At 39.9% G+C, this 25193-nt stretch overlaps 2 protein-coding genes and 1 long non-coding RNA gene across 5 annotated transcripts in view; 1 reads left to right on the top strand and 2 right to left on the bottom strand.

The window, feature by feature from the left end:
* On the top strand, positions 1 to 23257 carry gpr137bb (G protein-coupled receptor 137Bb). 2 transcript variants are annotated; one of them, XM_044342863.1, is made up of 8 exons: positions 1 to 755; positions 5182 to 5231; positions 5423 to 5645; positions 7163 to 7312; positions 8582 to 8710; positions 9004 to 9125; positions 9229 to 9375; positions 23175 to 23257. In XM_044342863.1, the coding sequence occupies exons 1-7, from the start codon at positions 342 to 344 to the stop codon at positions 9359 to 9361; spliced, it is 1221 nt and encodes a 406-aa protein (XP_044198798.1). In that variant the 5' UTR covers positions 1 to 341; the 3' UTR covers positions 9362 to 9375; positions 23175 to 23257. The 2 variants fall into 2 exon arrangements, with proteins under 2 accessions (XP_044198798.1, XP_044198790.1); XM_044342855.1 differs by lacking the exon at positions 23175 to 23257 and having other exon boundaries at positions 9229 to 9894.
* Positions 14294 to 19054, bottom strand: LOC122974962. The gene is made up of 2 exons (XR_006400511.1): positions 16743 to 19054; positions 14294 to 16711 (listed from the first exon to the last, which is right to left on the bottom strand). It is a non-coding gene; the product is annotated as an uncharacterized LOC122974962 (long non-coding RNA).
* ero1b (endoplasmic reticulum oxidoreductase 1 beta) overlaps positions 19845 to 25193 on the bottom strand; it is a 26293-nt gene continuing 20944 nt past the window's right edge. For both annotated transcript variants that reach the window (XM_044342699.1, XM_044342707.1), the window contains exons 15-16: positions 23189 to 23322; positions 19845 to 21885 (exon numbers count right to left, since the gene is read on the bottom strand). In XM_044342699.1, coding sequence (XP_044198634.1) covers positions 21825 to 21885; positions 23189 to 23322 — 195 coding nt within the window. In that variant the 3' untranslated portion in view covers positions 19845 to 21824. The remainder of the gene's footprint in view (positions 21886 to 23188; positions 23323 to 25193) is intronic.

Genomic DNA, 25193 nt, shown 5'->3' on the forward strand with positions numbered 1-25193 from the left:
TACCTCTCTCTCCTTCCAGATCCATCTCTCCACCTTCCTCTCCTCTCTGCAGCATCCCTCCTCCTGCTCAGCCAATCGCCTGCTGGGAAGCAGGATCATGTGACCAACAGCCACCAATACTCTCCACCAGGCACCGGCAAAAAGAGGGGCGGTGTCCCTCCTTCTCCTCCTCCTCCTCCTCCTCCTTCTCCTCCTCTCTGAGTCAGACGGTGTGTCTGGATGTTGAAGGATCCGTTTAACGAGCTGAGACACGTTTCTGCTTCTTCCTCCGGAGGTCGAGGGCCACCGGTCTGTCTGTAAGCCCGCTCCCTCCCTCCCTCTCCTGGGGAAACACCGGGGAGATGAATGGGGAGGCGATGGAGGGGAACCCGGCGCAGCAGCAGCAGCAGCAGCAGCAGCATGCCGGCAACGGCACACACCTCCCTCCCCCTCCCACCATCACGCCGGCCATCCCCCCCTACGTGAAGCTGGGTCTGACCATCGCCTACACCATCTTCTACTCGCTGCTCTTCGCCTTCGTGTACGCTCAGCTCTGGCTGGTGCTGCGATACCGACACAAGCGTTTCAGCTACCAGACGGCCTTCCTGTTCCTGTGTCTGCTGTGGGCCGCTCTGCGCGCCCTGCTCTTCTCCTTCTACTTCAGAGACTGCGTGACTGCCAACGCGCTCGGACCCTTCGCCTTCTGGCTGCTCTACTGCTTCCCCGTCTGCCTGCAGTTCTTCACGCTCAGCCTTATGAACCTCTACTGCGCACAGGTGAGGGCGGCACCGGTACTGGTGCCGGTGGAGGAGGTGCTGGTGTAACTGGGTCACTGGTTCTTTAAAGAATAACTTCACAGTGGCTACAAAATCTTGTTTTTGCTGACCTCTGGTGGTCTAACTTCTCACCTTGCTGCCGTGATGTAGCAGCGTACTTGAGGGTGTGGTCAGGACACCGTGACATCACCGTCGGGTGTGGTTACAGGTGCGACAGAGCACACCTCTTACCACAATGACCACACGATGTGAAACCAAGCGGCAGCAATCACGGCTTGAAATTGAAGCCAATGAGGAAGTCCACTGAAGTGCCACCGACAGCTGTTAGCTGCTCCAACTGTCTCCCATTCAAAAAGCTTCAACTTCTCTCTAGAAATAATAAGTCAATCATTGTTTTCAATGAGTCATCTCAGTCTCTAAATTCAGACCCTCTAATAAATGTGCTGGTGGTCATTTTGGAAATTATTGCTCTGTTAATAAGATTTGAAGACTTATAGTAGCTTTGATGTCTGCCGTGTTGACGTTGATTGACAGCTGTGATTGACAGTTGACTCACCTGCTGCTCTCCTCGGCTCCGGGACTCGCACTGACTCAGACTACAAGAGTTTAATGTTACTTAATTTACCCGTTACTTGATACCTGTTAGCATAATTTCGCTAAAGTAGCTAACGTGAGCTCAAATGTGCAGCGCTCGGTGTTTCCGGTAAGCTAGCGTTAGCTTGGGTCCGAGGTAGCGGGGCGTGTTTCCAGAGCAATGTGTGACGTCACACCTCGTTACGTCCATCTTTACATACACACTATGTGTGAAACAGTGTTTTTTAGCCTGGTGTTAAAGTTGCTATAATGAATGTCTTCATACTGTATTGGTCTGAATATAAAACAATATTATATTCTGGAAATTACATTTGAAAAATTGTGGTCATCTTATATTCGTGGACAAGACAATTCACAAGTTCAGATCTTTTTGAACGGAGTGAGTAAAGCTTGATTTATGTAAGATCAGAGCTGGTTGTGGTCCATGTCAGAAATCTAATGGTGTGTTCAGACTTTTCGAGGAAGACTACAAGGATGAGGACTCTCTTATCTTTGCATTAATAGTCTGTCAAAGAAACCTTCACAGGATGAATGTGTAATGTGTTGGTTGTGGCTCGTAGTGATGAACCTACAGAGAATTATCAGTGACTCTGCAGCTCCTCTCGGCTTTACGGAGCTTTATAGTGAGTTTCAGCTCATTGTTTATCTGTCCGGCTGCAACTTTTACTGTTCTGGTTCACTCTCAGCGCTCTATTAGTGTTGTTTTCAGAGAAAAAGCTCTGAAAAGTCACTGCACACTACCAGCTCAGCACCAAACAGACACAGTTAGCTGTAGACTAGCTGGTGAACATAGTGGAGCATTTAGCAGCTAAAGAGCCAGATATTTCCCTCAGGAGTTGGTAGAAAGTAAAAACAGAACTAAAAGAGAGTGAATATTGGACTTACATTCACCAGGTGGACAGATAAAAGCTTGCTGCAGATGTAGATTCATATGCAGTTCGCCATAATGGCCGCATGCTCTGATATACATAGTTTTATGTTATAGAGATTTCCCAAATCTCTGCAAAGTTAATGTGATCCATAGAGCAACAGCTACATTTACAGACAGGTTGAAATAAACTGTGGTTTTCCTTCAAGCCAAAAGGGTTATGCAACAAAATGGGTCATATCCGACTCAAAACCCAATACTAGGGACCTGTTACGTTCCGGTCGGGTAGCAGAAGACTTTGTAAACTTACATCTTTCAGGAGTGAGATGGTGAGAACTTGGGATTAATTGTTGTTCACAGCACAAATTTACTGCTCCAAGTTGTTTATTGTTGGTCACCTCTTGTGGTTTTGTTGCAAGACCTTTGTTTTCCAGTTGACCAACGTTCTGAAGTTTGTAAAACCCTCGTGATTGACATTACAGATGAAGGACCAGCAGCTTCGCCCTCACAGTGCATTACATTTATTTCCATTGATTTTTAAAGTGAGGAGTGTCTGTTGTTCACTCAAGGATAATGATGCACCCGTCAATCAGATTTCCGTCCGTGCTGAAAGACACAAATGTCAATGCACACGAAGGTTTTCAGGACAAACAGATTTGTGACAGATCATTGCTTTCATTTGGCAGATGAATTTGCTCAAAGCGAGATACATTTTTCCTGCACATATGCATGTCAACAGCAAGGCTGGATTTACCTCCCGTGGGACCCCCCCACTACACATGGTAGTACTAAAGAGCTGAAATGATGGTTAATTATGACAGATGCTCTGAAAGTTCTCAAGTAGAAGCTTCTCAAATGTGAATTTTTGCTAGTTTTACCAGTTTTCCATTATGAAGTCATCTGAATATGTTCACTTGGACTTCAGGGAAGAATGATCCACATTTTATACACTGAACTATCAATGGATTATTAAATAAAATAATAGTTTGTTGCAGCCTTACAGCACTCCTCTGATGGAACAATACAACCTGTCCCTCTAAAATTACTAACGTCATGAGAGTCCCTCTTCAAGACCAGGATAACAAGATGTTCAGATTGGACTAATTTGTGATTGATCAGATGATGTAAATCCAAATGATGTGGGGTGAACCTGGGCAGTGCCCCGCTTTTCCCAGTTGGTAATCCAGCCTTGGTCAAGAGTCATTTGGAGTTCAGTGTCTTGCTCAAGAGCAGTTTGACGTGTGGACAGCAGGAGCCAGGGATTGGACCACCAACCCTACGATTATTGGACGAGCCCCTCTACCTCCTGAGGTACAGCTGCCCCTGTTGCCATTCAGCTAATGTTAAGGACTTTGTCTCAGGCTAAATGGGAACCAACAGGGTTGGATAAATCGTATAACACTGAACTGAGAGTTCTGTCATAAATTCTGTCATTTTTTGGGGGGTAATCAGTGGAACAGCTGCCTCTCCTCTGCACCCATTTATCCACAGCAGCTGCTGGATTCTGAAATAGACCCAAAAATAAAGACAAGCCTCTTCACCAGCAGCTTTAAACCATGAGAGCTGAGATGACGCAGAATCTTTTCCCAACCAAATACTATGGTGTCTTTTTTCTCTAATGAGGGCACCTTCAGGAAGTGATCAATGAAATGAGTGTTGGCTCGGAGGCAACCTTCTGAAGTAAATACCCTCCACATTCATCAGCCTAAAAGTTGATCTCCACAGCTCTCCTGTAGAGGACCTGGCTCACAGTGGGCTGTGGAAGTTTTTCTAGGACTTTACAGTTAACGGCATCCTGTCACATCTCTCACACCTCTTGCGTAAAAGGGGGAATTAGGATCTAATGGCTGTATGACAGGAAAGTCAGGGCATCTTTAAAGTCCTTAAAATTCAACCTCTGGGGAGCATTAATATGGGGAGTAGTAGTTGAATTGTCTTGTCATGAACTAGAGCTGTTGCTTTTTCAACAAGTATGAACAAATTCTAACCAACAATTTGTTCAAATTAATTGGAACAAGACCTACATACCGTAATGTGTCTGTGACTGTCATAAGTATATATGGCCAACGATGTCCATCTGTCAGTGGACAGAGAGAGCGTCTTACTGCTCAGTATAGTATTTATATTTTCCTGTGTGGTGTCATACGACCGCGCTATGCTGCACTGTGTCAGACGAGGTTGTAGAGTTGATGTTGCTCTGCTCGTTTGATGCCTCCACTGACTCACTTGTTGTCTTATAGATTAAAGCAGCTCTCTAGAAAATACCTCCACACACTGCTTCCTGCTTCTCAGATCCTTCAGTGTCGTGATTATCCAATCAGGACGGCTTTGCTCCCTACTGTCCTTCTCCATTTTTATTTATTAGCTTTACTTTACTGACAGATCAAAGGCCAAACTACTTCAAGTGGTCCGTTACACTTACACCTCATCATGACCCAATGGTTTGAACCACAGCGCTACATCATTACAGGAGAAACACTGTTAGCTAGTTGAGGCAACTGGAAATTGAGCTGCCCATCTGTACAGCAGGTGTGATGAGGGAAACCTCCGGCAGTGAAGTCTGCAATGTTTTACAAGTCAGAAACAAAATCCTGCAGATGGACTGCGAGACAGTCATGGTCTGTTAACATCCTGCTTGTCATCTGGGACAACGATTGGCCTGAAGCCACATGACCATATACCCAAGACGCCTCATTGGCTGATATGTGTCTGGATGTATATGATTGGTTGTCTTTTATATTTTTTTTTAACCTTTTTTCATACCTAACTCACTCTATTTAAATGTTATCTGTAATGTGTCCATAAAAAGTCAGAAAATGAAAAAAACAATAAATTATCAAAATACTTGGTGATTCATTTTTATTGCAATTGACTAATCGACTAACCAGGAATGAGAGCAACGGTTTGGAGGTCTGGAACCAGACTGATGTATACGAGTATAATCAGTCTTTGTCTTTCTCACAGGTTTACTTCAAGGCGAAGTCCAAGTACACACCTGCACTGCTCAAGTACAGGTAACTTCCTTAAACACCTCATTCTGCCTGTTTCCACAAAGAAACTCCAAGCTTCAAAAACGTTTTGATGAATCAGACCAAACATCATGTTAAAACTGTTTTAAGCATGTTTAAATACAGTTTTTGGTTATAAATGGTACCGTTTGGTTTCTGAGATCTTTCAGAACTGAATCTCATCTTTTCTCATGTAGACTTCCTCTGTACCTGGTCTTCCTGGGTGTCAGTCTTCTCTTCCTGGTGGTTAATCTGGTCTGCGCGCTGTTGGTCAAGATGACCGCCGCCGACGTCAAGACCATCGTCCTGGTGAGGGTAACCATCAACGACAGCCTGTTCGTCCTCTGCGCCGTCTCGCTATCCGTCTGCCTCTACAAGGTCGCCAAGATGTCGCTGGCCAACATCTACCTGGAGTCAAAGGTCAGGCCAACCACGACTTCTCCACCACCTCTGAACCGCTAGATTATGTTTATTAGAGGAGCCATATTATGCTTTTTATGATTTTCTGTTATTTTTATACTGTCATGATGCCGGATGTTAAACATGGACAAAGGTTCAAAACTGCTGCCTGCAAGTCAAAAGTCAGGGCTCCATCCTGCCTTAAACGCTTCGTTTGCGACGTTACTTCTACTTCCTCCTCGTGATGACGTCAGGTTGTTCGCGTAGCCTTTGTTGCTGAGGTTTTTCCATGTCTTTGCTTTGTCCACTCGCATATTTGGGATCAGATTTTGGCTCCAACCATAGACTGTATATAAAGACGTATCAGTCTACAGCTCCAACATGTACGGATGGATGTGAGGAGTTTCCATTTGGAGTGAAGTCGGAGAAAAAGAAGTGAAATCCTGCTACTATAGTTTGTTTACGTAGCCTCCGGAGCCGGAGGAAGCTTCCTGAAGCTGACCAATCAGAACAGAGTGGGCTCATCAGGAGGCGGGGCCTTAAAGAGACAGGAGCTAAAACGGCCTGTTTCAGACAGAGGCTGAACTGAGGGGCTGCATAAAGGACCAGTAGAAGATAAATAAGGAGTTTTTAACTGGAAATCATGCAAATATATTCCAGTAGAGCCCCAGAATATAAATATAGAGCTGGAAATGTGCAATAAATGTTAACTTTATTATATAAAAATATTGTAAACACACAATTAATCCATTACTGACTGACAGAAAAATAATCAGCAACTATTGTGATAATTGAAGTAAAATGATTCCCCAGATACAGTCAGTCATTTGTGAGGATTTTCTGCTTTGCAGAGTCTCAGTATTTGATAGTAAATTCAGTATTTTTGGATGTTGGACTGTTTTTTGAACAAAACAGGGAATCTGATAACATCACTTTGGGCTTTTAGGAAACTGTGACAGAACTTTTCACTGTTTTCTGGTGTTTCATAGACCAAACAACGACGTATCGATAATGATAATGATAATAATCGTTAGTTGCAACCTATAAATTCAAGATTCACTTACCATCTTTTTTCCTGAGCTTTTCAGGAAATTTGTTCAGGTGACTGTGGGACACGGTTGGAAGCTCTGGAAAAGGTTTGTAAGTGAACCTTAAGTTTACAATATTTTCTCACACATACAGTATTTATTCTGAAGGAGACGACTGAACCTCCAGCGCAGTATCTCTCTGTATCACGTTCATATCGGACGATTGCGTGTTATTAACCGTTGATCTTTCATTAACCTTAACTGTACTTTAGTTGCTGTGCGGAGATATTGCAGAATTGTAAAAAACATTGGCAGTGGATGTAAAAAAAAACACTTTGTCAATTATGAATCTGGGTTTTGCGGAATATCAATGTTCTTGTCCACCAATAAGTTTAATAAGCTGAATCAAAAGGTCCAGTTTATGGCAGAGCATCTGATTAAGGTTTACCTGCTGATTGAATGTCTGTGCTGGATGATAATTAACGATGATACCTCTGTGTGTGTGTGCAGGGGACATCAGTGTGTCAGGTGACTCTGATCGGCATCATGGTGGTGCTGCTGTACTCGTCTCGAGCCTGTTACAACCTGGTGGTGCTCGCTCTGACCGACATCGAGACCATCAACTCCTTCGACTACGACTGGTACAACGTGTCCGACCAGGTGAGGTCTGCTCGTCGACAATGCGTCAACATGAAGAGAACGTATGTAACTCTTTGTTCGTTGGCCAGCATGTAGACGAGCATGGCAGGAGCCAATCAGCTCCTTTGATTGGTTACTTTGTCAGCTAGTCCAGTCCAGACAGTAGCACGGATGTGTTTGGAGATGTAAGTGTCTCTCTGGTTCTATAGGAGGTTATTGTGCATGAATGAATATGTAAGTATGCTTTATAGTTTGTGCCGTTGTTGTAAATATAAGATCGGTGAGTGTTCAGTGTTTTTATATGTGTAATGTAAAAGAAAACTGAATAACAGGTTATCATTTGATGTATTTCTTCAATATATCATACATGTTTCAGACAGTGTTTAAGTTCAGTTTAGTGTTAGTTTGTGTTTGCTGTGTCTATTCTAAACTTAGTTCTTTGCTGTGTAAGATGAGGCAGTTGTGTGTTTAACAGTTAAGTTTATTCTGTTATACCTTTACCTGAGCCAGTGATAAGATAAACTATAGTTATGTAGATGTTTATGTGTAAAACTGATCAGCTTTAGAGGATAGTGTGGTTTGTCCTTAATTTAATATAGTAGTGATGTTATTTTGTGATGCTACTTGGTGCTTATGTACTGTCATATATGGTCATGAAGAAAGTCTGTTCCTAGGTTAGCTGAACTTTTGACTTATGTTTCTATCTGAGGGTTGCTGACCTGTAAGGTTAGTAAACAGATGTCTTAAATTCTGTACAAGCAGTATTTAAGGGACTGGTTAACCTTTCAGACAAAGTAAAGATATCTAGGTGGTATCTTTGTCTCCAGAACTATGATGCTTTATACTTCTGATTGTATTATTTGATTACACTATTTCATAACCTGACAATGCTCTCTTTGTGTGTTTATTGAGTGATCAGCAATTTCCCATTACAGTAACTTGACTTGTTATTGTACATTAACAAAGGTTGCAGTCTTGTTGTTTATTGCTAGTGTGAAAAGTTACTCTGAGCTATACGTTGGCTGTCCACTTAATTCTCTTTGAGACCCTGTAGACAAACTTTATAGGACTTTAATTAACTGATAGTGATTTTCTGTAAATCTCTGTTCTTCTAGAAACCACAAACATTTACCGAGTGTAAACCTGTACTGCCTTTATGTGAAGTATAAGAGACAGTTTTCTAGTCTTCTAGTGTATTTTGACAGATACAACGCAGTGATATTAACCATCTTAACACCATCACAACATTTGACCCCTGAGCCCTGACCTTTGACCTCTGCCTGCCTCCAGGCGGACTTGCGGTCGTCGCTGGGAGACGCCGGTTACATCGTGTTTGGGGTGATTCTGTTCGTCTGGGAGCTGCTGCCCACCTCCCTGGTTGTCTTCTTCTTCAGGGTCCGACGGCCGCCGCAGGACAGGGTCAGTCCTCCCCGTCAGGGTCAGATGACCTCTGACCTCTGCAAGATATGCAGTATGCTGTTTATCCAAAGATGTCATCACATATGACTCTTCATTGGTAGCAGTTAAAAAAGAAATCGTGTTATTTTCCTTGTTCCTGCAATTTTACTGCAGAAAGACACATAAAATACTGCAGTTTTGGCCACAATAACCACAAAAAAACTGCAAAATCCTGGAGGGACTGAGTATAGTAGCTACTGTTTGTGTCATTTAAACATTTAGTTTTGTTTTACGGTGACTTTTTGTCTCCACAGAGCACCGCTGGAATACCGAACCACGTTCTGTCCTCCAGAGGATATTTCTTCGACAACCCTCGTCGCTACGACAGCGATGACGACCTGGCGTGGAGCATTCCTCCCCAGAACGGCTCAGCGAGGTACAAACATAGCGTCATATTTCACAGACGGACTCTTGATCTTCTACTGTAACTCTCCAGTAAGAAGAATAATAATAAGTGTGTTCTCTCGTCTCTCTGACAGTCTTTCGTCCGACTGCTACGACTGGGGCAGCCGCCACAGCAGCTTCACTGTACACACCAACAGTGACGAGCAGCGTCTGACCACCACAACCGCCGCCGCCGCCGCCGCCGGAGAGCTCCACCCCTACCCATGACTCCCCTCTCCACTGTACAGCATCACTCTGCACTTTGACACCGATCAGTTATTGTGTTTGTTTCTATCACTGAATACTGTAGCGCCCCCGTCAGGCCAGTAACCGCAGCTAAAACCACAAAATGCTCCGATAACAGAATCAAAACACGAGAGCTGCAACCAACGATTAATAATTAGTTGTTTGATCCATTAAGTTTCATAAAACGGTGAAAAATATTGATCAGTGTTTCCCAGAACACAAGACGACTCAAAGATATTCAGTTTACTGTCAGAGAGACTAAAGACACCAGAAGCTTTAAGAAGGATTAATAATGGCAGTTAATTGAATAGTTGACAACTAATTGATTAATCGATTAATCGTTGCAGCTCTACACAATCACTCGTAGTTAATACGTGAGTGTTTTATGCTGCAAATTCTGAACATGAAAATGGCTTAAACTCTTGGAATCAGCTGTTGACACAACAGTCTGCTGATGAAGACCATGTGATATGGTCAAAAGCCTGTTGGATTGTAACTAAGTACTCTCTCTCTCTTTAGTACTGTACTTGAGGACAATTTTGAGGTACTTCACTCGAGTGTTTCCATGTGATGCTACTTTATACTCCACTACATTTATTTGACAGCTTTAGTTACTTTCAGATGAAAATTTTACTTAAAATAAAATAATAATCAATGATGAGCTCATAAATTACACCACATTGTTAAAGAGCATTAAAGATGGATTAAAGATCAATTAAAGGGGAATTCCAGCAATTAAATATTCCACTTTTATGAATCTGGGGGACTTGCGAGGGAACAGATTAAAGAAAGAATCGTCAAATTTGAAGCTACAGAAGTTGAGATATCTTGTCTTTTAGGTCTTTGTTTGGGTAAAATAAACCCAGAACACTGGATCCTACATTTCCCATGATGCACCTGGATAATGTCTTTAGTTAGAGCCTCCCTGCCTGGTAACAACTGCTTAATTTATAATTATATATTTTCTGTTATAAATTTGTGGTCTGTAAGCTCAAGCAGAGATAACCCTGATGACATCACCGTGACATCATTGGGGGTTATTTTCCATTTACTTTGAAAGGCTCCCTCCGGAGCCACAGAAGACGTTATACGACTGTTTCCACAGGATGATTCGTACTCTCGATGACGAGTAAACTGATTTTCATGTGTAAAATGGACGGACTGGCCCTTTAAGTCTGTTGTTTATCGAACATTAAACTCTTTGACGGCTTCAGCATGAGAGCAGCTTCCGAATTTGACCAAACACCGAGACCCGATAGACAAACAAGTTAATTTCCTGTCCTGAGTGTCCATGAAGAACTGTTTGAGTCATTTTGTTTCTGTTTCTTGACTGTTTGAGACAAAAACCTGTAAAATTAATCTACAAGAGGTCACACACATGCACTACAATCTATATCCTGTATATATATATCAATACACAGACAGACAATGTTTTTGATGTACACCTCAAAATATGTACTTCTTAACAAGACGTTTAATTGTGGGTTGAGTCTTAATCTCATTTCTTTGAAGAGTTTTCAAAAAAATGTTCATTGAGAAACATTTTAAATTTAAAGAATTGTGGGAAAAGTGGCGGCTAGTTAGAAAGTTTACAGTCACGAAGCATTTAACACGTTCACTGTGTTGGTTTAGTATGTTAGCATGCTAACGTTTGCTAATTAGCACTAAAACAACAGTTTGTTTTACAGGTATTTAATCGTAAATCAAAGTATTGGACAAACTGAACTGTTGACCAGCTGATTAACGTTCTGCTGTTGGTTGAAAACGTCCTAAACTTTAATATTTAGTTCTTGCTGGAGATGAAAAGAAGCTAACGTTAAATCTGCTGACGCTCCTCTCAGATCGATACCGAAGCTTAATGCGCAAAACTTTGTAGAAAAGCATCAGAACAAACCTGTAATGCAGGTTATTAAAGCAGAGCTGTTCTGCACACATGCATATTTACATTTCTTTACCAGTTTTAATGTAGGTTTGCTGCAGCTTCAGTGTGCAGGAAGCTGCTGATTGTATTAACAGCAGTATTAACACCCTGAACACCGTTTTTTAGCCTGAAAGTTTACAAAAAGTGACGCAGAATTTTAAAAAATGGAAATATTTCACAATTTTTACATTTTTTTGTTCAGCTGATACACATTTTTGTAGACTGTAGAGTGTTCTGTGTTCAATTTGTGTTTATCTATTGAAAAATCACGTTTTAAAAATGTTCGTCCCATTTAATAACACTTTCGGTAACATAATGAGCTTGTGAAGTTTTTTCTCTATAACAAACAGTATAAAACCTAAAGAATAAATATTAATCATCCATTTATTATTAACTGATGAGGTTTTTATTAATGAAAAACAGACTTTTGGTTCAGAAGTTTGGTGAAGTTTGTTCCATGATCACAGTTCATCCTCTGGGGAGCGTCGGTTTGTTTCCATTCAGCCTTTTTTAGGCATTTTTTTCAGTTTGCGCATCAAAAACTGTGAGCGGAAAAGTCTAAATATAGAAATCAAAAAGAGACAAAGTGTGATGGAAACAGATTTAGTGAATAAACGCTGACGTACAGGAAGCAGGTGACGTTTTTCAAATTTAAATTCAAATTCAAATAAGCTTTATTGACAGATCAGAAACCTGCCAAAGCAGTACAGAAAATTATAAACATTGACAGATTATTAATAATTTTACAATAACGTAAATATAAACGATAATATTAAATACAATATAATAAAAGGCTTTTTTTTTTACAGATGTAATCACAGAAACATTTACTATTTCTCTCAGATTATGACAAGACTTCATATATTTTGCAGCTTTTACTGCACAAAGATACGACGGTTTCAACGTCGTCATAGTTTTCCTCAGTTTCCTTTCAGTCGCGGTGGTCAGTTACTCTCAGTGTCAGCTCTCTTCTTCTTCTTCTTCTTCTTCTCTTGGCGGTGTTTTCTGTTACGCTTCCAACAGCAGGAAGCTGTGATGTCATCACCAGGATGTGATGTCATCGCTTCAGCTCTGACTGTCGCTCTGTTCATGTGACATCATCATCATCTTCTTCTTCTTCTTGTGTTTTTACTGCACTCGACAGGAGAATCAACTATTAATATTCACAGTTGCATTTTCTTTTATCAGTTTTCTGAATTTTAGGTTAAAATTTGCGCTTCATTCGGATGGAAACAAACCAAATTTCACAGAGCAAGAGGAGAAAGTCAGTAGGATTCATTCATCCTCCGGGGAGAAAGAACGAGATATCTGAGACGCTGCCGATATTTTGAGCACAGCTATAAATCTTTAAAAGAACCTGAAATAAAGAAGAAAAAATGATTTTAAGACTCAACACCTCATTGAATTCTTGTTTGATGGAAATAAAACTTGTGAAAACTGACTTTGCAGTGTTCAGAAAAAAAAGCTTGAATTCTATATTTCTAACAGACGCAGGTTTTGTAATTATTTGTACAGCTGAAGAGTCTCGCTGATGTGGAGACGATGTATTTTGTTGTTGAGCTTTTTTTTTTGTGTGTTTGTTTGTTTGTTTGTGGTCGTGTGTTTGTGACGTGTTGATACGAAAACTAACACTGACAATAAAATGACGAGTCATGACAACAAACACGCTTCAACATTTCATTAAAAAAAACCAACAAGGTTCCAGATTAAACTCATCTTTATACGTTTACTGGCTGAATGTGTCTAAAATGTGGAATATTTACATCTCAAAGTCTCAGGTTTGAATATTTAACTCATCAAAACATCATAAAGCCTCAATAAAGAGACGAAATAGTGTGTTTTTTAGTGTAAAAGTAGCTGTACAGATAAAAAAGAAAATGTGAATGAAAAAGTAAAAGTACATAAGTATTATGAGCTTGATGTAGTTAAAGTATTGCAGTAAAAGTACATAAGTATTATGAGCTTGATGTAGTTAAAGTATTGCAGTAAAAGTACATAAGTATTATGAGCTTGATGTAGTTAAAGTATTGCAGTAAAAGTACATAAGTATTATGAGCTTGATGTAGTTAAAGTATTGCAGTAAAAGTAGTGGTTTGGTCCCTCTGACTGATATATTATTATATATGACATCATTAGATTATTAATAGTGAAGCATCAGTGTTAGAGCAGCATGTTACTGTTGTAGCTGCTGGAGGTGGAGCTAGTTTACACTACTTTATATACAGTTAGCTAGTTTAGTCCACTGGTTCCCAACCTAGGGGTCGGGCCCCTCCAAAGGGTCAGCAGATAAATCTGAGGGGTGGTGAGATGATTAATGGGAGAGGAAAGAAGAAAAAACAAAGTTCTGATACACAAATCTGTTTTCAGTTTTTGGACTTTTTCTCTAATCTTTGATTTTTGCTGAAATATTGGATCATTTGAACATTTATTGAAATGAAAGCATGTGAGAAGTTTAGAGGGAAAAATCACTATTTGGTGGAGCTGTTAACAACTCATAGACATGTGAAATGTGACCCCGACTACACACTGCTTTTTGTAAGACGTCAAAAGACAAAAAGGTTGGAAACCACTGGTTTCATCTTTAACAATGTGTTGTATTTTAAAAGCTTGTTATATTATCCATTGTGTCAAATCTTCATCTGAAAAGTAACTAAAGCTGTCAAATAAATGTAGTGGAGTAGAAAGTACAATATTTCCCTCTGAAATGTAGAAAGTAGCATCACATGGAAATACTCAAGTAAAATACAAGTAAATATACTTTAGTAACTTTCCACTGCTGCTCCTGTAAAACCAGAACTTTAGAGGTGATGGTTGGTGTATTATTGAACTTCGCTCTTCATGCTAAGCTAGGCTAACATCCTGACTCCGTCTCCACAGTGAACACATGAAGAAGATGAAATCTATTTCCCAAAATGTTGAAACACAATATGTGAAGAAAATATTAAACTTGATGCAGATTTGACAAAAAAAAACAAAACAAAAACAAAAGTTCATTCAAGTCCAGAAATATTTATTCCTCTTTTCAAATAAATATCAACAGGTTCACACGTCAACATGGTGCAACTATATATATGCTCTTATAGATCTGAAAGTAAAAGAAAGAAAACTTTATAACCTGTGCTGCCTTTTACAAACTGTACAGATGTGGACCGAACGTGACGAGCGTGAAGATCTGAAGCAGGTTTGTTTTTAAAGATTTAAAGGTGCAGTGCGCAGAATTTAGCGGCATCTAGCAGAACGGAAACAGATTTAATTAATATCTAATCAGCTGGAAATAAGAATCGTCGTGTTTTCGTCATCTTACAACGAGCCCTTTATATCTACAGAGGGAGCAGGTCCTCTTCTGTGTCGCACCGCCATGTTTCTACGGTAACCCAGAACGGACAAACCAAACACCTCACCGCTAGATGCCATTAAATCCTTCATACTGGTCCTTTGAGGTTGAGGAGACTGTACAGGACGTCCAGCCGCTGGAGGGCATGCAAGGCTCAGAGGAAGGCATGCACACACACACACACGCACATGCGCACGCACATACACACGCACACACGCACGCGCACACACACATACACACGCACACGCTTCGTATTTAGCAGATATAAATAAATAAACTCTCTCAGTCCGTCGTCTCGTCTCGTTCGGTTCGTTCCAGTTCAGATCGCAGCTTCACTGTTTCTGTTTATTTGTTTGTTCTTCAGTTGAAACGTTAGAAACATTCAGATTTAAATAAACTTTTTTGTTTTAGTTTTAGTTCGACCCTGCGGTCAGTTTAAACACTTCCTGCTCCCCTTCACAATAAAAGCACAGACAGGTCAGAGTTTATACAGACAAACTAAACATGCTGCATTTCTTTAAGGATAATTCTCAAATATTTTCTTAAACTTAACTAAATGTGACTGTTTGTAGATAATAATAATTAAATTCACTTCATTCAGCACTTCCTCACCAGTTATATAGAATTATATCACCATCAGTGAGCAAACAGCATTTAGACCAAAGCTCACAAAACAAATATGTAAATAATCAAATAAATAAAATACAGGATTTCTTGTAGTTAATCAAGTAAATGTAAACAACTGGCGCTGAAACAATTATTATTTGTATGATTGCCGACAATTTTAATGAATATTAATACTTTAAATGTCAAATAACATTAAACATTTGCTAATTTTGTTTTTGCTTTTTTGTTTTTTTTAGCGTTTATTGATTAGATGAAGAAGTTTAACGGAGCTCCTCATTCGTTCTGCTACCAGCAGTGATGCATAAAAACAAAAAAACATATTTATCACTATGAATCCAAAGAAGAAGAAAGAAGAAGAGCTACTGTGAGGATTTTACTGTGAAGGTGCAAACAGGAAGGTTCAGATCAGTTTGAAACACTCCAGCAAAGACACGGTTATAATAAAGATTCATCCCAGATGAAGGATCTGCCTGCGAGACAAGACTCAGGGCGAAGCTCCAGCCTGAGAGTTTCACTTCCTCTTTAAGGAGAAACTTCCTGTTCACATTCAGCGTCACTGACGGCAGTTTTGTTTGTGATGAACAGATATTTATATCTTGACTTTAACCACCAACGAAAAAGCCTCTGAAGCAGTAAAGACAGGAAGTAGCAGAAGCTCAGTTTCTAACCGTTATTGTTATTTTATACATTTTTATTATTGAATCGTGACTTATTTATTTATTTATTTATTAGGCAAAAAAAAAAAAACACTTAAACAAACTTATCAGTCGGTCTGAGAACTTATTGTAGCATCATAACTTAAACTGTACAGCTCAGCTGATCAAAGAATCAATAAGGTCAAAACAAACAAAAAATACACAATAACATGCAGGCAACTGAAAACTCTTTGGTCCAACTTTAAACTTTCTGCTGCAAAACAAACAAACGTCCAGAAAACAACTCAGATAGAAACGACTGACTGAATAAATCAATCATTACATTGATTAAAAACACTGAATCCACCACAGCTGACGAAACAAAACAACACTGCAGTTCCTCAAAACGTCCACTAGATGTCGAACTTACCGACAAAGAAAAGAAAAGAAATATTAAAGTCTCCACTCAGGTCTGTTCTCACATTCAGCTACTAGACGTAGAAAGTTTTTTTTGTGCATTTACAGATATTTGCTGCGTGTTAGCAGCGAAACACCGAGCAGGATTTGTGACATCACTGCTAGTTTGGAGCCAGTGTGCGACGTGCACGGGTGTGATGCACAAACGCTGGAGTTTCTCCAGCTGTTCAACTTCTCAAATGAACAATATTTGGATTTTTAACAACTTCTAGTGGAGTAATCGAACTTATTCAATGGAAAAAAATCATATCAGACACCAATTATTATTCAAAGAAAATAGTTTTTATGTGTTTTTTTAGGTGTTTTTTCCTTCAGCTGTGGTGGATACATGCAGGAAACTTCAGAAACCTGCAGGTGACGTCACGAAACGTTCACGCTTTGCTTGTTTGTTGTTGCTTACTGATCGTAACAATCTGCTGCTTCAGCACTTTATTCAGCAGACAGACGTTTGTGATAACGAACGCTGCAAAAAATAAAACATCATCTTAACAAGTCATTTAGTTCAGTTTACGTCCGTAAATCTGACTTTCTTAAACAACATACGAATCATTTTATTTCAGGAATTTTCCAGAATCAAACGTTATTTTTGTGCTCCGTCGTTCTCTAAAGGTGAACACACACCTGAATCACACCTGGAGACCAGAACGAGTCCGTCTCATTGGTCGACGGCTGAACAGGCGGAAACTCCTGAAGCTTCTCTTCTGTTCCGTTAACTTCCTGCTGACTGTTTTTACACCATAAAACAAGATTTAAGAGGGAAAATAAAACTCTAACTCCACTTCCACGTCTCTCCATTATGAACTCATCGTCCTATCAAAGGTCAGCTCTGAGCAGACGGTTTTGTTCAACGCCAAAGTTCAGATCTTCTTCTTCAGCTCCTGCAGGGAATCAACTGATCGCTGCCGTTTACTGAGTTTGCTGCAACAGTTTTTAAATCCTGGCGTGTTCACGCCTTCAGACGGAGTTCAGGGAGAAAACAACACATTCCTGGTAGATTAACGCCGTATTTCTACTGTTTAAGATAAAATAACTGCCTCCATGATAATTCTCCTCTTAATATTACGCCGCTATGCAGCGTTTTGGTGTCTGATAAACCTTCAAACTCACAAGATCTGAGACTCAAAGCAACTTTCTCCCATCATATAATCACAGAGCTGTTTTCAGGTAAGTAAGTAAATGTGCACAGAGGTCAGAGGTCGCTCAGAGACGTTTTTCGTCTCCGTTTCTGACAACAGCAACCGAATCATCTGAATCAACGTCCGCGCTACGTGTTGTTGAGACGACATCACTACACAGCAAAGATCGACCTGCTGCTGTGTTGAAGGTTCATTAAGTAGCAAAGCAACCGCAGCAGCAGTTTATCCTCCCGTAGAGATTTAAAACTCTTTAATTCGCTCACGTGTGTTTGGTTTCATTGTAACAGCTGCTTGAAGAAAATGAGGCTGAAAATGAGATTAAATGACTTGTTAAGACGGATGTTTGTTTTTTTTTGCAGCGTGTTGATCCCGTCACACCTCGACCTCACTTATGAGGAAAATATATCTGTTAACCGTCTCCATAAAAACAAAAGTTACAGCGTTAAATGATATATATATATATATATATTACATATATTTACGCAATAGTTCATCTCAAGAGAATCTAATAACTCCTAGTTTTTCCTGTTTAAATAAATCTATCATGATTAAAGTTGTGCTTTAAGACAACAAGGCTGAAGCAAAAATAATGCTGGAAAAAAAACAAACAAACAAACAAACTAGGAGGCACTTTAACAAACAACTACAGCAACTAGAGACAGACAGAAACATGAGACACTCGTCCAAACACACAGAATCACTACTGGTATCAAGTTTATGGTTATTTGAGTACAAATCAAGTCAAAGTCTATTATGTTATAGCTGCAACTGTTGATGACCTACACACACACACACACACACACACACACACACACACACACACACACCAGCAATGTGTTTCAGATCCCTCAACTGTGTTCGCTTCCTTTTATTTTTACCAAAAGTGAACAATTAACTGCTTTACTTCCTGTTTGAACCCTGCTGGTTCAATCATTTATTTAATTAAATTCAATGTTATTATGTAGCTTCAACTAACGAGAACTTTCATTTATCGGTTGATTATTTACTCAATTAAATTAAATCGATTAATCGTTGGTCTAAAAAATGTCAGAAAATAGTAAAAAAAAATGTCACAATATGACAAAAAAAAAGCAGCGAATCTTCTAAATTAAGAGGCTGAAAAACTAATGAATGAATAAATTAATTTGCTGGAAAACAAATGACATTAATAGTTCATATAATTGATTGGTTGTTTCAGCTCTAGATCTTTGGGTTGTGTAGTTTTCTGCTCATGATCTGGGTTTTAAATAAAGTTTCTTTAATCGCTGCTCATGTGCTCAGTGGGAAGAAATGGTTTAAAACTCATAAAATACCCCCCAGACAAGTTTCTACCAACGTTCAACATCACTGAAGAAGAAAAAAAACGATGTTAACTCCAGATATATGAAGAGTTCTTGTAGGAAGCAGAATCCCTTTTTATGCAGAAAGCTGACGTCACAACTCACTGATCATTTTCACATTTTAACAGTCAAACAGATGTTTTAAAGCATAAGTCTGCTGATTTTCTATATTTGTCTTCATGTTTGGATCCAAACCAACAATGAACTGATCTACTAACGAGTATCAAAGCTGATATATCTTATTAAAAACACATCAGTGAGTCACACCGCTGCACTGGGTCACATGTTCCTTCATCATGAAGAGTTTGGTCATGTTAGTTTGTTTAGAAACGGCTCCAAAGACTAATAACAGCATCATGTTTTCAGTCTCCGGAGAGTAGTTCTGTGTAAGGCAGACGCTACTGAGCATGTGTGAGAATGTGGTTCTGTTTACAGCTTTGCTAGCTTGTTGTGCTGCATATCACAATCTCGACTTTGTACTACATTGTAAGTTTCTCAGGACAAATTCCAGCCTTACACAGAACTACTCTCCAGAGACTGAAAACATGTTTGTTTAGAAACGGCTCCAAAGACTAATAACAGCGTCATGTTTTCAGTCTCCGGAGAGTAGTTCCGTGTCTCGTGATATCAACAGACGCTACTGGTCTGTTGATATCACTCTGCTAGCTTGTTGTGCTTCGTATCAAAGTCTTGACTTTGTACTAAACTTGTTTGAGAAATTTACAATGTTTGGGTCAGAATCTGATCAATATGACAAGCATGAAAAAAAAAAGGTGATTGTTCACCGTAAAGAGAACTGCATCCTCGTGCATGCACGGTGGCTTCTTAAAGACACAGAACTACTCTCCAGAGACTGAAAACATGATGCTGTTATTAGTCTTTGGAGCCGTTTCTAAACAAACTAATGTGACCAAACTCTTCATGATGAAGGAACATGTGACCCAGTGCAGCGGTGTGACTCACTGATGTGTTTTTAATAAGATATATCAGCTTTGATAGACACATAATACTTGTTAGTAGATCAGTTCATTGTTGGTTTGGATTCAAATTTGTTGACAAGAAGAAAAATTGATTTCTTGATTTGCCTCCAGTCCTGCAACGGTTTTTAAAGTGAGATTTTTGTAACTTTTGAAAGAGGAAAACGTCACAAACTTTCTTCACAAATGAAAAGTTGAACTGATAAAACGATTTAACGCACTCTGGCTGTCAGCGTTAGTCGGTCTGGTACGACCAGGAGCTCATGATGTTACTATCAAACATCAGTCAGTCGGTCCTCGACTTGAGCTGCTGTTTTATCAGATCCATCGAGTCATAATCAAAAGTTACACAGTCTCACTTTGGACATGTGACATCCAGCAAGCAGCTGCTGTGCATCTGACCAATCAGAGCCGCCGCAGCAGCCACGATGAAGTAATACACTTCTGTGTCGCAGCAGAAGATTCACATGTTCATAACATGAGATTAAAGCAGGAGTGGAGGTGAGATCATCGGAGAATTTAGTGGAATCAAGTCATCTTTTGTTAACTTAAATAAACAAATTTAAGTTTATCCAACTTAAAGTTTCAGATCATTTCTTATAAACATGAGTTCTTCTGATCTGAATGAATGTGCTGCTGAGAGTTCACTCAACTCGTTAAATCAAGTTTCTTGAAAGAAATATGAACAAGATTATTATTATTATTATTATTATTATTATCCCAAAAACTGATGAGATGACTTTGAACTTATTATGAAACTTAAGTTCAGTTAAATCACATTTTTAAGGCAGCAGGGGAACTTTAGTTTCTAAATTGAACCACCTGAACATGTTTTACAGACTTTGTTTCAGGTATCAAGAAAACCTCTGAATTAGTTTCGTTCTTCTTCACAGATCAGTGAGAAGCAGCGACGTGAGAGATAAACGATGACTTTGTCGCCTGTATTTATAGTAAAATCAGCTGCCTACTCGGGCAGGTAGCGACAAGCCGACATCACAGGAGTCGACTTCTTATAAGCTACGGCAAAAAACCACCGACATGTGACTAGTGGTAACACACACACACACACACACATTAAAACACACACACACCTCCTAGCGAGCTGACATGATCGAGGCCTGAGATGGTAAACACAGAGCAGATTGGTCCAGATCCTCAGGCTGTGAGCAATGATCCTCTCTACAAACAACAGGAGGAGGTTAGAAAGGAGAGGAAACAAACAAACAAACAAACAAACAGGAGAGGCAGCAGCGTCCCGACGGTTTTGGACGCACTTTCATCTGGACAAACGATGTCTGTCATGATGGGAGTCCTTCATCAGGACAAAGTGTTTCTACATCCTTACAGAAGAGCCGTAAAAAGGTCTGACTCGGGTTCACATAGTTGTAAAAATCCAACAGGATGTGATGTCAGCAGGGGGCGGGGTCAGTAAAGGAAGAGGACTTTCCGCGCCGTGACTGCTCCAAATCAAACTCGACGTGAACGCGTCACTTCCTGTTGGCCACAGTTTGATCTGCATCCAGGCTTCATGAGAGGCCGTCTAGTCATCGACAGTTTGGTCACGTTCCCCCCGTTAAACCGCCGTCTAATCACTTCCCTTCAGGTCGTCAAATTTCACAACCGATGATTTCTCAAAAGAGACTCAAAAAAAAAAAAAAAAGAAAAAAGAAAAAGAATGAAAACACGTTGAAATTCGTCACAAGCGGACAAGATTCACAACAGAAAAACAAAAAAAGTTAGAGACGTTTCCGACGTAAGCGAGAGAGGAAGCGGAGGAGTGAACGTTCATGTCGCAGCAGGAAAAGGAGATTTATGGGATAAGATCGAATGGTTGAGGGGAGGAAGGAGGAAGAGGAGGAGGAGGAGCGGTTCACTGCTGATCCGGATGTCCGTTAAAAGGCCTTCTTCTTCTTCTTCTTCTGAGCGAGGATTAGACTATTGCAGTTCTCAGTGGGCTGGCGCCGCCTGCTGGCCAGGTGGAGCGTCACTCACTTCCTGTTACCTGTTCTCCTCTAACAGCAGGCGGAAGTTGTGGAGCTGATGTATACTGGTGGACAACCTGAGAGAGAGAGAGAGACTGATGATTACTGATGCTCTCTAGTGATGTCACTTGAGTCAGCGTCGGCTTAAATCAGCAAAAGTCCGACAGTCTTATAGGAGACCGACGCTAAATCTTTACTTAATCATGATAAACAGGTACGATATTTGTGTAGGTCTACATACTGAACATAAATATGTAGGACAACAGCATTTTCCCCAGTAGTTGTTTTTAGCTTAATTAGTAGTCATGGTAACCGCAATCAAACTAGCACATGGTATCTGCTGTTGGTTGATGTTGTTTCACAGATAAAAACAGTTGGATCTTCTTTAGAGTCGATCTGAAAGTCGCTAACTGAGCCACAGGTTAGAGGTTAGGGTTGGGTTTAGGGGTTAGGGTTGGGTTTAGGGTTGGGTTTAGGGTTAGGGGTTGGGGTTAGGATTAAGGATTAGGGGTTGGGGTTGGGGTTGGGGTTAGGGTTAGGGGTTAGGGTTGGGTTTAGGGTTAGGGGTTGGGGTTAGGATTAAGGATTAGGGGTTAGGGTTAGGGTTACGGTTGGGTTTAGGGTTAGGGGTTAGGGTTAGGGTTGGGTTTAGGGTTAGGATTAGGGGTTAGGGTTAGGGTTTAGGGTTAGGGGTTGGGGTTAGGATTAAGGATTAGGGGTTAGGGTTGGGTTTAGGGTTAGGATTAGGGGTTAGGGTTGGGTTTAGAGTTAGGGTTGGGTTTAGGGTTAGGATTAGGGGTTAGGGTTAGGAGTTGGGGTTAGGATTAGGGGTTGGGGTTAGGGTTAGTATTAAGGATTAGGGGTTAGGGTTAGGGGTTGGGGTTTAGGGTTAGGAGTTGGGGTTAGGATTAGGAGTTGGGGTTAGGGTTGGGTTTAAGGGTTGGGGTTAGGGTTGGGTTTAGGGGTTAGGATTAGGGGTTAGGGGTTAGGGTTGGGTTTAGGGTTAGGATTAAGGATTAGGGGTTAGGGTTAGGGGTTGGGGTTAGGATTAAGGATTAGGGTTAGGGGTTAGGATTAGGGGTTAGGGTTGGGTTTAGGGGTTAGGATTAGGGGTTAGGGGTTAGGGTTGGGTTTAGGGTTAGGATTAAGGATTAGGGGTTAGGGTTGGGGTTTAGGGTTAGGAGTTGGGGTTAGAATAAGGGGTTAGGGGTTGGGGTTATTTTTTTTTGACCAAACTGCCTTTTTATCATCTTGGAAATTTCTTTCTCTGGACGTTGGTTAAAGATTTGCCCTCGATCCTGATTCAATCTCTCGTCTATCACGGCTTCTTCAGACACGTTTCAGTAGCTTTTTTTTTTCTCCACAGAGAGGTGAACGTACCTGCCGAAGCCGTTCAGTAAGGCCACGATCTCCTGTCGGGTGAGCTGGAAGCCTTTAGAGGGGCTGTGTTCAGGAAGGTTCTTGATCTCCTTCTCTGAGAAGAGGATCTTCAGCGCCGTGCCCAGACCTTGAGTCTGCAGACGAACACATGAAGTCAGTCAAATGAAAACTGTACGAGAACTCAGGTTGATTTTTATAAAGTTACTGTGTGAAGCAGGAAAACATGCGTTTTCAGTGATTTATCCAACAAACTAGTTCAATGTCATCTTCAGAAGCAGTGTTGGTTGTTTTTCTTGATTCTCCATCAAGAAGAAATTACTTTAAGCTGACAAGACATTTCCTCAAAATACCAGAAGCCTCAAACCTTAAAGGAACAGTTTGACACTTTGGGAAATAAGATTAAGACCATTAATATGAAGCTACAACCAGCGGTGGAAAGAAACTAAGTACATTTACTCAAGTACAGTTTAGAGGTACTTCAGAGGGAAATATTGTACTTTCTACTCCACTACATTTATTTGACAGCTTTAGTTACTTTTCAGATGAAGATTTGACACAATGGATAATATAACAAGCTTTTAAAATACAACACATTGTTAAAGATGAAACCAGTGGTTTCCAACCTTTTTGTCTTTTGACGTCTTACAAAAAGCAGTGTGTAGTCGGGGTCACATTTCACATGTCTATGAGTTGTTAACAGCTCCACCAAATAGTGATTTTTCCCTCTAAACTTCTCACATGCTTTCATTTCAATAAATGTTCAAATGATCCAATATTTCAGCAAAAATCAAAGATTAGAGAAAAAGTCCAAAAACTGAAAACAGATTTGTGTATCAGAACTTTGTTTTTTCTTCTTTCCTCTCCCATTAATCATCTCACCACCCCTCAGATTTATCTGCTGACCCTTTGGAGGGGCCCGACCCCTAGGTTGGGAACCACTGGACTAAACTAGCTAACTGTATATAAAGTAGTGTAAACTAGCTCCACCTCCAGCAGCTACAACAGTAACATGCTGCTCTAACACTGATGCTTCACTATTAATAATCTAATGATGTCATATATAATAATATATCAGTCAGAGGGACCAAACCACTACTTTTACTGCAATACTTTAACTACATCAAGCTCATAATACTTATGTACTTTTACTGCAATACTTTAACTACATCAAGCTCATAATACTTATGTACTTTTACTGTAATACTTTAACTACATCAAGCTCATAATACTTATGTACTTTTACTGCAATACTTTAACTACATCAAGCTCATAATACTTATGTACTTTTACTGCAATACTTTAACTACATCAAGCTCATAATACTTATGTACTTTTACTGCAATACTTTAACTACATCAAGTTCATAATACTTATGTACTTTTACTGCAATACTTTAACTACATCAAGCTCATAATACTTATGTACTTTTACTGTAATACTTTAACTACATCAAGCTCATAATACTTATGTACTTTTACTGCAATACTTTAACTACATCAAGCTCATAATACTTATGTACTTTTACTGCAATACTTTAACTACATCAAGCTCATAATACTTATGTACTTTTACTGCAATACTTTAACTACATCAAGCTCATAATACTTATGTACTTTTACTGCAATACTTTAACTACATCAAGCTCATAATACTTATGTACTTTTACTGCAATACTTTAACTGCATCAAGCTCATAATACTTATGTACTTTTACTGCAATACTTTAACTGCATCAAGCTCATAATACTTATGTACTTTTACTGCAGTAGGGTTTTTCATGCAGGAGTATTTTTACTTTACTGTATTGGTACAGAGGATGTGAATACTTCTTCCACCGCTGGATTATTTTAGCATAAAGGCTGATTAACACGTTACATGTTGTTTGTTTCTTCGTAGTGTAAAAACATTGACGTTGGTCGGGTGCAGCGATATTTACAGATATGAGATTGGTCTCAATCTTTTCATCAAACTGTGAAGTTAAACTCTGAATCCCATGAGGAGAACAG

The sequence above is a fragment of the Thunnus albacares genome, chromosome 3 (genome assembly GCF_914725855.1).
Source record: "Thunnus albacares chromosome 3, fThuAlb1.1, whole genome shotgun sequence".
Classification (NCBI taxonomy): Eukaryota; Metazoa; Chordata; class Actinopteri; order Scombriformes; family Scombridae; genus Thunnus; species Thunnus albacares.